This window comes from Danio rerio, chromosome 7 (assembly GCF_052040795.2).
Source record: "Danio rerio strain M-AB ecotype USA chromosome 7, GRCz13ab, whole genome shotgun sequence".
Lineage (NCBI taxonomy): Eukaryota > Metazoa > Chordata > Actinopteri > Cypriniformes > Danionidae > Danio > Danio rerio.
In genome coordinates, this window is record NC_141027.1 from 50,069,125 (window position 1) to 50,081,815 (window position 12,691).

The 12,691-nt window shown below is 36.9% G+C and overlaps 1 protein-coding gene across 6 annotated transcripts in view; it reads left to right on the forward strand.

The window, feature by feature from the left end:
- The window catches only part of b4galnt4b (beta-1,4-N-acetyl-galactosaminyltransferase 4b), a 205,774-nt gene that overhangs the window by 121,065 nt on the left and 72,018 nt on the right, over positions 1-12,691 (forward strand). For all 6 annotated transcript variants that reach the window (XM_087261772.1, XM_087261775.1, XM_087261773.1 and 3 more), the window contains 2 exons: positions 2,318-2,418; positions 3,399-3,466. In XM_087261772.1, the coding sequence (XP_087117898.1) occupies positions 2,318-2,418; positions 3,399-3,466 (169 nt within the window). The remainder of the gene's footprint in view (positions 1-2,317; positions 2,419-3,398; positions 3,467-12,691) is intronic.

The following is a 12,691-nucleotide window of genomic DNA, read 5'->3' on the forward strand; positions in this document are numbered from 1 at the left end:
CTGGCAAATTATTAGTTGAAGCATTACTTTTCAAGAAATCCAATCAGTCTGCTTATTAATTTAATTTGAAAATAAAAATAGGTTTTGTAACAATATGTTGATGCGTAAGAGTAATTTTTTTTGCTTTCTATAACAATTAATTAAAATATTAGGATAACTTTTTTTTTTTTTTTCTTGTTCAAATTAAGCTGGCGAAATATCTTAACCAGTGCAGATTTTAATTTTATGTAATTATTAAGTTTTATTTATTTAATTATATTTAATTAATTATATATATAATTTTTATGTAATTATATACTATATATTGAATTATATGTTCCATAAATTTAAATGAAATATTTGCCCTTTATGGCTTAATATCAAATTTAAAGACTTGAAAAGAAAACAGACAATGAGCAAATGAGTTGTTTGATAAACACTGAAAAATGTTTCACTGACTATATATACATACAAATAAAAATATATGTCTTACCTAATATATAACATTTTTAAAATGTACTTCTATTTCTTTTTCAACATTTCATCTCCGTGTCGAGATGCTTCTAAACGCTTCTAAATCATCACATTTACACAGTTTCGGGTTTCTACTCATTTTGTGTGTTGCGGCATTATCTAGTTGACTTGGTTTTGTGTTTCATTTTGGTCTTTTCCCGCTGTCAATGAAGCAGTCCAGGGGTATGACAAAGCTGATCTTAATTGGTCCTCGTGCGTGCATTTGAAATGCTGAATGGCTCACAGAAAGAACCTTATAGAGCCAAGCTAGTTCGACTTTTTAGAAAAAAAATTTTCCGTTTTTTTAACAAAAAACTTAAAATGTAAAACAAATGATAAAAACACATCACATCATGTACATATGTTATCAATTCATAAGGAAATGTCAATAAATGTTGACATAATTGTCAGATTTTAATTCTAATGTGACAACATGTTTATTCATTCATTTCATATATTTAATGAATTCTCTGTTCATTACATTTAGGAATTTGATTTTTACATATTTTTTCAGATTTGGCTTTTCTAGACAAGATGTCTACTATGTTTGGATGTCTGTTAGGGGTGCAACAGATTGCTCATGGTTTGGTTCAAATCAAGGTTTTTAGTGTAGTATATGATATGTTCAGTAAAAAAACAGGACACTCAAATAAAATTACAGAAACAAAATCAATCTACAAGCAAGAGCACAAATAAATTACTAAAATACTACCAAATAAAATAAACACCCAAATATCTTTTTGAGTATCTAATAGTTTTAGGTACAGAAACTGAATCATATAATCAAATATAACACTGCATGCTGTATATATACTTCACTGTATAAATGAAATAAAAGGATAAAGCTTGTTGAGCTATATAGCTATTCAGTCAAGAGCAGTCAGTGATTTGAGTGTTTGATTAACATTAAAACACTGACAGCAGGAATAAGATGTTTTCAATTGCAGACAGGTGCAGCACTGAGAGTGAATGTTAGAGACACCAAAATTTCTTGAATATTCACATTCTAAGGTATGACTAATTGAATACTCACTTAAATCAAGGTGGTTACATAAACTTAATAATTGGAAAGAATGGAGTTTGTCCATTCAGAAGCAAGACTTTATAATTTGGCTATCGTAACTATGTTTACAAGTTCAGATGAGCCTGCTTTTCAAAAATTGCACCTTAAGGTTCACTGATTAAAAAACAAAAGCTTAAATTAATTTTGATACAGACTTTGGAACAGATTTCACTTGGTTACATCAACTTTACTTTCTTGTGAATGCATCAAGGACTCACTGATTGGATATTTACTTACTGGGATCTCAGTGCATGGGCATACACTGTAAAAAGTGATTAATTGCTTTACCTTTAAAAAGTAAGTAAACCCATTGCCTTAAAAGAAACAAGTAATTTTTTTTTTTAAAAGACAGTAAACCCATTGATTTAAGTTGTATAATTATGCACATTGTTTACATTGACAATTATAAGGGAATGAGTTTACTCTCTTTGTTTGAGTAGAGTCAACAATCTCATTCAAACATGCACAGAGCCAGTTTAGAGAATAACGAAAGAAATAGGCAAAAAAAAAAATCAAAACAAAACACAATTTACATGTGCATGTTAAATCATGGAGGTTGCACCAAATTTGGTCCAATGTGTTATATTGAGTATTGTGGCATCCCCGATGTCTATTAGACATCCTTTAAACACGCCAAAAAATGCGTTTAAGGCTGAGATAAATCAACATTTTATCAAAGCAAACTTGCAAGTGAGAACCTGCAGGTCAGGTCAAAAGGTGATGCAGTACATCTCTGTGAATGTGATAAATTATTTATTTCAGGGGATTTCCAGTTCGCCATAGCGTCAGATGATAACTCTGAACTGTGGCTCAGCTCAGACGAGAGTCCGCTCAATGCCCGGCTCCTGGTGTACGTGGGACAGGTGCGTTCTTTAATGCATGACCCTTCAATAAACCTGACCGCACTTCTGAGACTTTCCTAGAGCTATCTGTCAGTATGTTTGTCAGTCATGTTCCCAGTCTTGTGCTCTTCTATAGACTTTTACCGGATGTTTACGTCAAAAGACTTTCTGCATTTTGGCTATTAAGTTACAGGACTGTGATTTGGGACAAAATGTGTAAAAACAGGTTTGACCAATTTTTGTCAATCTCAGTGAGTTGAATCTGATCGCAGTCTGTTTACATGTATTGTATACATTGAAATCAGGTTCACATGCATCTGTCTATAATCTGTTGAAAACACTTTAGATTACGTAACAATTCACACTATTTACTACTGGCTTATTACTTGCCTATTATTAAGATAACAGTTAGTACTTATAAATGAAGATACTTTTTTATATCCTTAACTCTGCCCTATACCTAAACCAAATACTTCCTTACTAACTAGCAGCTAATTCGTAGTTTATTGAGCTAAAAGTCTAAGTTATGGTTTATCAATAGTAAGCATTGTGCATTAAAATATAGTGTGACCAATCTGTTTTGGTAGTTTGTTTTTCTGTGTTTTCTGTCTCTGTTTAATCTGTATGACATTTTATTTGTTTAATATTTCTGTCTGTTCAATTTTGTCCCTAAATTGGTCTGTTTTTCTTCTTCATGCCTGTCTTTCTGTCTGTGTCTCTTTTTATTTTCTATATATGTCTGTTTACCTACTTTAAAAATTGTTAAAGCAACACTAAAATATGCTCATATGATTATTTAATGGTAGTTCACATTTAGTCTTTCCTAATATATATATATTAATATTTAGGTGAATTTCTTCTTACTGTTTAGTAGCAGAGTTTAAATTCAGGAATCTAAATACAATTTAAAACGCATTCTCAGCTCAATTCTGAACAGTTCAACCTCTGCTACTGTGTGTGCTCGATGTACGTTATAGTGTGTGCTGTCTGTTGTCTTGCAGCACGGCTCAGAGTGGACAGCTCCAGGAGAGTTCAGCAAGTTCAGATCCCAGACCTCCAAACCTGTGCGGTGAGTGGCATACAGCATGTGTTTCCAGGATTTACCTTCATATCTAAATGATTATTAGGGGAATATGAGTTTTTCTGCAACGTTTGGTACTTGAAAGCACACTTTTGTCTAGCTATACAGAATACACAGAACTATACTGTAAATGTTCTGCTGTCTTCTTGATTAATTTGTGGATCATACAGTCGTATAACTATTTTTGCCATGCAATCTCGTCACACATTTATTTGGTTCTCATACCATTTAAACTACTACTTACAGTGTGTTAAAAATAATAATTGTTATGTTCATGTTATGGGCAGCACTGTCAACTCACAGCAAGAAGGCCCTGGTTCAAGCCTCGGCTGAGTCAGTTGGCATTTCTGTGTGGAGTTTGCATGCTCTCCCCGTGTTAGTGTGTGTGTTTCTCTGGGTGCTCCGATTTCCCCACTGTCCAAGGTCATGTGCTGTAGGTGAATTGGGTAGGCTAAATTGGCCATAGTGTGTATGTGTGGATAAAAGTGTATGGGTGTTTCCCAGTGATGGGTTGCAGCTGGAAGGGCATCCATTGCTGATCTTACAAGGAAATGTAACTATTTTACATTTTCTCAGTGGCCAATTCTTACTAATTCATACAAGTACATTCATATGGAAATTTTGTATGATTTTAAATGAAGACGTGACACCGCTTAATCAAAAAGTTGGGAGTTTGGTGTGAGATAGTTTTGCTTTTTTGTGCATTATACCAGTTTGGAGTAAAGGGTTAAACCCCTTTTAACATCATAGGATCAAGTTTAGTAGTTTGAGAATTTAGAGGTGTAGTTATAAACATATGCCAACATAGGCTCATTCTGAAAACGTAGGCCTATAGACTGTACATTTTTGGAGATTGTGAATTATGTAGCCAGAAGTATGTATGGCTGCATTTCGTCTTTAAAACAAACGCTTCTGGGCAGTGTGATGCCGTTCCTTTTTGCACTAGCAGCTTACCGCTGACCTCCATATGGACAACATTGTCCAGTTAGCTCACCATGTACAACGGCGGACTTAAGACCCAACGAGGGTCATCCCACATCAATGGGATGGCCGTTGAGCCTGTCTCATCCTTTAAGTTCCTGGGGACCCACATCTCAAAGGACCTTTCCTGGTCCACCAACACCTCCAGCCTGATCAAGAAGGCTCACCAGCGCCTATTCGTCTTAAGGCAACTGAAGAAGAACCAGCTTTCATCAGCCGTCCTGGTGAACTTCTACCGCTGCACAATAGAGAGAATTCTGACAAACTGTGTCACAGTCTGGTATGGAATCTGCTCTGTTGCTGAGCGTAAGGCACTGCAGCGGACGGTAAAAACTGCCCAACGCATCACAGGGACCACACTGCCAGCCATAGAGGACATCCAGAAGAAACACTGTTTGCGCCGAGCACACAGTATTCTGAAGGACACCTTTCACCCCGCTCACAGACAGTTTTCTCTCCTGCCCTCCGGCAGGCGCTTCAGGCTCCCCCGGACAAAAACCAGCAGACTGAGGAACAGCTTTTTCCCCAGAGCTGTCTCCTGAACTCTGCCCCACACTGACTCTTTTGCCCCCCCAATACACCCCCCACTCTCCTCTAACTTAAACTCCTCGCAATAACTGCACTGTTTAACATTTGCACGTTTAAAATTTGCACATTCACTGCACCACATTGAACTGTTTACTTATTGAACTGTACATACCCACTGCATATGGGCATTTGTAATTATGTACACACCCACTATACATATACACTTGTAATCATGCTTATTTATGTGCATACTACTGACTATTAATAGCAACCTGTACATATATTCATATATTGTAACATATACACTTGTAATCATGTTTATCTATCTGCACACTACTGATTATTAATAGCAACCTGCACATATATTCATATATTGTAAATCTGCTCTTAGCTTATCCAACCTGTATATAATGTTCATAGTACATCAATCTGTAAATATCACCATAGTTTTCTATAACTGCACTTTATAACTTATTCCTGTATCCTGCATTTGCTGCTATTGCACTGCTGGTTAGACCTAAACTGCATTTCGTTGCATTGTACTTGTACATGTGTAATGACAATAAAGTTGAATCTAATCTAATCTAAAAAAAAGAAGGTAAGACAAAAATAGAAGCAAAAATTTAAAATTGACAAGTAAATAACAGGGTGAGAATGAGGCTAAATCTGAAAACATGGTCAAAATCACACGAGGGCTTTTCTTTTTCTGGATTACTTTTGAAAACTGTCGGCTGGGTTTAGGGAAGGAGGTGGGCAGGTCAATTGATTGGTCAGTCAGTCAGTCAGTTGACAGTACCCTCTGGTTGATTTACGCGAGAACAGCGTGTGCGAATGTCACTAACGAGAGAAATTTCAGATCTCAAAAAGCTTACACAGCGGCTTCTGGTGGATTCATGAAAAAAACTCCTGGGATGTATTTGGCGCTCTCCAAAAATGTATATAGCAGTATGTTTTCAAAATGAGCCTGGGTTGACATATGACACTGAGTTAACAAGTGCACTGAATCAATGCATTTCTTTATTAGTACACAAGTACAGTTGTCAAAGACACTTTCATTTTGGGAGCATCCCAATTTTGATTTGTTTATTTTTCCCGAAAACACCCATACCACCATATATTTTGAAAGAGTGACAGCATTAAAGGTTTAGTCATCCATCCATTAACTATTTATTGAATCAGACAATTTAAACCACTTATTTTACACCTATAATCAATGTAAAAGTTTTTGTTGAACAGCAAACACAGCACACGCTCAGCTTCACTGTTAAATGAACAGACGTCCAAGGCAGTTACTGTAACAAGCGCGCTGCCCGATAGGTGTCTGCAGAGACAGTGTGATTGTGAATCACAAGGGACACATTAAATAGTGGTTTGTGGGAGTGAAGTGTCATGTCGTCCATTTTAATCGCCCTTGTCGGTCTTCTCCAGCCACTGCTGATTGGTGCAGTAGTGGAGCTTGAGTGTGAGCGGTGTGTGCCGTTGAATAATTCATCAGCTGTGTCAGTCTAAAAGTGAGCGCGAACATGTTCCTGAATATTTTAGTGCCAATAAAAATGAGCGCGCTTATTGGCACTCCAGAGGGAAATGCCTCCTCTTTTCACTGAGCTTTGACAATGGCCTGGCAACGGTTCAAACTGCCACAAGACTGTCTTTGATATCCTTTGCTTTTCTAGTTGAGGATGTCAGGGTGTAAACTTTTTTTTGACTTCTTTTCAACTCGAGTTAGACGACTTTCTGTCTACCTACCTCAGCTCTCGGTTCGGTTTCATTTTGCCCTTCGATTGGAGCTTGTTAACTTGGTGACATAAAGCAGAGAAGGTCGTTGCGTCATATAGACTAATAGGCCGGATTTTAAAGCACAAACGGGGCAGACGTCTGACAGGAATTCCCATAGTTGCTGGGCAAAATAAGGCACTAATGAACTACGGTGAAATGTTTACGGCGCAATCAGGAGGCGAGACATGCCTGTCAGTCGTGGATGACAGAAGCGAGGAAGATGTTCTTTACAAAGCACGCTACATGCAGTAGGAATAGCAAATGGGTGGAAATGTCAGATGGAGAGATGATGTGGAAATGTCAAGCGTTCAGCGTCAGTAGTTTCACTGCATTGCTGGAGTTTGTTGAGACTCATAGATATCCAGAACTTCTGAAAGTATCGAGCTAGCAGCACATTAATCTTAGCTTCAGATGTCACACCCACAGAACACTGGCGGAATGTCTGATGCACAAAGCATGCAAACTTGTAAACACTTCAGGAGCTTCAAAGTCGTCATTTGATTAATGTCGTCATTCCTTAAACTTGACAGGATTTCTGGGACATGTGTATTTTGCATTTGACAATCCACCTGGAAATAAAGTTGTCATTATGACAAACACCATCATATGAAAGAAGACAGCCATTGTGTATTTAAAGGGATAGTTAATCCTCAGGCCCTCACCCTCAAAAGAAAAATGTCCTTGGTCATTTATATTATTTAACCTTAAGCCTTTAAAAGTCGCTTTAAGCTGTATAGAAGTGTCTTGAAAAATATCTAGTAAAATATTATGTACTGTCATCATGGCAAATATAAAATAAATCAGTTATTATTCAATTCAGCTTTATTTGTATAACGCTTTTACAATGTAGATTGTGTCAAAGCAGCTTCACATAAATGGTCATAGTAACTGGAACAGTGTGGTTAGAAATTATTCTTTTAAAAATAGAGTTATTAGAAATGAGTTATTAAATGAGTCAAATTAGAAATGAGTTATTAAAACTATTATGTTTAGAAATGTGTTGAAAAAACTTCTCTCCGTTAATTAGAAATTGAAGAAAAAAAAATAAACAGGGGGGCTAATAATTCTGACTTCAACTGTATCTTGAATTCTCTTATGTTTTCTGTGTGACCTGAAGAAGAAGACCTTGTAAATGTTCTCCAATTCAATTTCTCTTTTGAGAGCTAAAGTGGCTGAGTGCCAATTTTTTTTAGACTTTTTGTAATGTGTTTGGCTTTCTCGAGCACCTGTCTTTAAGATTTTCCTAGATAAGCGTGCACTAATGTTTTTCTTTCTATTGCCAAAAATATACCATGCACCAAAAAACTGTTCACAATATAGTTTTAATTTATATGTGTAGTATTGGACATACTGTATGTAGTCTTTCCATGTATCATGTTCATACCAGAATAGAGTATATCTAGATTGCCCTCCACAGCTGAAGAAATGAAAGGGCAAAGTAACTCCAGGAGTCACAGATATTGCATCTGACATTTATGGGAATATGTCAGTTCTGCAGGGCCAGCGGAGGTCAACCTCTCCTGACATTCAAGAAGTATCTGTCACTAGTGTGCAAGCGAATGTTAAAAGCAGTTTCAGTTCACTAAATTTGTTAAAGGACATGTATTACTCAAATGCTAGAACATTTACTTTAGCGTATTTACAATTTAAAGATCCCATTGTCTATAAGGATCATCTTAATTTTAGCTGTGTTAATTTTTTCAATGTTTTTTAGAAATGAATTGTTTGGTACAGTGAAATTATCATACTCTAGTATTTACCACCGTATTTATTCTAAAATAAAAATATTGATATATAGTTAGGTCCTTAAAAATTTGCACATCGACACAATTCTAACCTTTTTGGCTCAATAAACCAACGCAATGGACTTGAAATGAAACAAACAAGATGTGCTTTAACTGCAGACTGTCAGCTTTAATTTACATCTAAATCAGGTGAACGGTGTAGGAGTTACAACAGTTAGCATATGTGCCTCTTACTTGTTAAGGGGCCAAAAGTAATTGGACAGAATAATAATCATAAAACAAACTTCCATTTTTTAATACTTAGTTGCAAATCCTTTACAGCCAATTACAGCCTGGAGTCTGGAATGCATAGACATCACCAGACGCTGAGTTTCATCCCTGGTGATGCTCTGCCAGGCCCCTACTGCAAGTGTCTTCAGTTCCTGCTTGTTCTTGGGGCATTTTCCCTTCAGTTTTGTCCTCTGCAAGTGAAATACATGCTTAATTGTATTCAGGTCAGGTGATTAATCTGGCCATTGCATAACATTCCAATTCTTTCCCTTTAAAAACACTTTGGTTGCTTTTGCAGTATGCTTTGGGTTTACCATCTGCACTGTGAAGCACAATCCAATGAGATTTGAAGCATCTGGCTGAATATGAGCAGAAAACATTGCCTAAAACACATAATTCTTCCTGCTGCTTTTGTCAGCAATCACATCATCAATAACTACAAGAAAACCAGTTCCACTGACAGCCATGCATGTTCACACCAGTTCCTTTCCTTCTCTATACCTTCTCTTCCCATCACTCAGGTACAAATTGATCTTGATCTCATCTGTACATAGAATGTTGTTCCAGGACTGTAAAGGCTTTTTTAGAACTCTAATCTGCAACGCAGGGAAGCGATCACAAATTGAGGAGCAGGGAAAGGAGGCGGGGTGGAGCAACAACGCGGGGAAGCCTTCACAAACTAAGGAGTGATCACAAACTGAGGAGCGGGAAAGGGGGCGGGGTGGAGCGACAACGCAGGGAATCCTTCACAAACTGAGGAGTGATCACAAACCGAAAGCGGCGAGAGCGTCAAAGTAGCCAGAAGTCATTCATTTGTAACGAGAACCGGCGGCGAGAAACAGTGGCGCGTCTTCTCCTGTGTGGGCGTCGAGGAGAGTTGAAATCAAGTCAACTTTATGGTATGAGCTATGACGCAGTTCGGCGGCAAGCAATCAGAATGAAGTAATCCACCGCTTGTTCAGAGTTCAGAGAACACAGACCTGTGAACTTTGGTTCCGACCAGTTGTTCCCAAGAGTTTGATTATTGCGGTTGCTGGATTTTCAATTATTGAAAATCGCGACAACGTGGGGCCCCCTAATCACGTGGGGCCCCCCCGCGGTGTGTGCCCTGCGGGCCCGTACGCTACGCCACTGTTGATGGCTATGTTTTTTTTCTCAGCCTAATGATGGCTTTCTTGACTGATAGCGAAAGCTCTTTGTATCTCATCTTGAGAGTTGACAGCAACAGATTTCACATGCAAACAGCACACTTGAAATTAACCTTTTATCTGCTCATTGTAATTGGGATAGTGAGGGTATCCTAATACACACCTGGCCATGGAACAACTTAGACACTAATTGTTCAATTACTTTTGGACCCTTAACAAATGGGAGGCACATAATGTATGCAAACTTTTGTAATTCCTACAGCGTTCACCTGATTTGGATGCAAATACCCTCAAATTAAAGCTGACAGTCTGCAGTTAAAGCACATGTTGGTCATTTTATTTCAAATTCATTGTGTTGGTGTATGGTACCAAAAATGTTTTGTGTCGATGTCGAAATATTCATGGACTAACTGTAAATGTACCAGTTATGTAATATTCATTCATTCATTCATTCATTCATTTATTTATTCGTCTGTCTGTCTATAATTATTTATTTCTCTATACAATAGACCAAAGTCTCCAGTATAAACTTCATGCTGTCTATTTCAGTGGATTATATGCTGTCATGCTCTGTTTTTGTGTATTCAGTTCAGGCTGCTGTTGTTTTTGCATGGTTGTTGTGATGAAGTCATTGATTGTTCTGTCTGTTTGTTATCCACTTAATCCGTGCATAAATTACTCACCTACTTCCCCAAATGAACAAGCAAGAAGCAAACTTTACTCAAGAGGGAATTTGCATTTTGAAACACTTATCTATCTTCCCTCTGAGGTTTATTTTTAATTCAAATTTTCGTGCCAACGCTCACTTTCATGTAACATTGCGTTTATGCAAATGTCTGAAGCATCCACAAATGAAGTCAGGATAGTGGGTAAAGTCATCAAAACAAGCTGGATATAAATAAAACAGCTACAAAGGAGAAAAGCACTTTGTGGAGCTAAATTTAATATGTTTTGGTATCCGTTTAGTATAGGGAACACATAGTATTGTTAAGGCCCTAATCTTGGCATAATAATATTAAGATGGCTGGAAGGGCAATTATGTTTATGGCAGATTTATGGCATACCTTGGTCGTGTTTTCAAGACAAAGACATGTCAAACAATGTCATCTTTGCATTTAAAATGACATAACCAAGCCAAAGACACTTAATGGCAGTCATAAGCATCCAAAAAATCTCATTCATATTCATAATGTGTCATGCCCTGATTATAAAGGTGTCATGAACATCCCTTAAAGTAAAGTGTTTCCATTTATTTAAACTAGACTCTCATTGACATGCACAGCATCTGTTATTGGTTAGTATGCTGTTCGGCTACACCATTAATTTTCTAAAGTTCAACAGACCATTAACAAATGATGAATGTCTGTATTTCTTATTCTTACAAACATTATAATCATAAATAAGACACTCTAAACAACAAGACAAATTTTTTCAAACTAATTTTCCACTAAATGCTTTACTGACATTACAGCTCAATGCTCTATTGGCATTTTACTCTTCTATTAAATGTTTGACTTCATTAAATGATAATGCCATTTTGTGTAAACCTAAATACAATCTATAAACTATGATCAGACTTCAAACTATTTGTTTATTGATTGAAAAAAAATGTATTACTTTTATTATACTTTTGAAATATTAAATAGGTATTGTATTACAGATTTATTTAAGTCATCTGTATGTAAAAGCAGTATTTAAAATACATCTACTACTGTACATTGGGGGAAAAGAAGACAAATTAAGTATCAAACATCTGTTATGTAGAGTGTATTTGCTATGCTATGTATGTAAGATTGCTGCTTTGAGTTGTTTGACATCTCCAACAAGCGTACGATTGTGCTACAGCAGTCTGTTGAGAATGTGTTCACGTGAGGATTGGCTGAACACACTCTTTCTTTATCTCTCTCATCACTCAGTCCTATTCAATTATTGAGCAGAACACTTTCAGATGGAGCCAGGCAATTAGTCAGCCAATTAAAGCTCCATTTTGTACCCCCTCAAGCCTCACTTAATTTATCCTATCTAGACCTGATCTGCTGGCCACTCCTTTCTTTTAGAGTCCTGAGTCCTTTATTGACACTCAATATAAATGGAAACATGCACAGACATTCCTTACAGGATCACCAATAAACACACATATATGCTTGTATAGCTTACTGCTAATGTTCAGTCAACCATCAGTTGATGATTTGTTGTGCGTCTGTGTGTTCCCTTTAAAGGGCCCTTTTTCCAGATATAAGATAAGTCTTTTGTGTCTCCAGAATGTGTCTGTAAAGTTTCAGCTCAAAACACCCATTAAACCTTTCAGAACATTGAGATTTTCTCCTCTGAACACAATGTAGCTGTTTTTGTGGCCTGTGCCTTTAATGCTAGTTCTTCCTGCCCACCGTTCTCACATCCCTGTCAGAGTGTGCAAACAGACAAGAAGGTAGCAGATTTGACGTAACGTTTTTAAATATTAATACTACAGTAAGAACTTTCCCAATGATTATTTCCTGAGTTTAATACTTTCTGCGATGAGTCACACACAATGCCCTTACAAAGTTCACGCACACATTAACACACAGTGGACACACACACACACAGTGCACGTTTAACTTTACACTGTTTTTGCAGGCAAATGTGACAGGATACATGTTACTATTCACTGCTGAATGGATATCTGCTGTGTTAATGTACAAACAAAAACGGATTTAACATCCATGAACCGGGATTGAAGCGTCTTCTTTTAGAATTTTATTGACACGCAGCTGTGGTGATGAAGA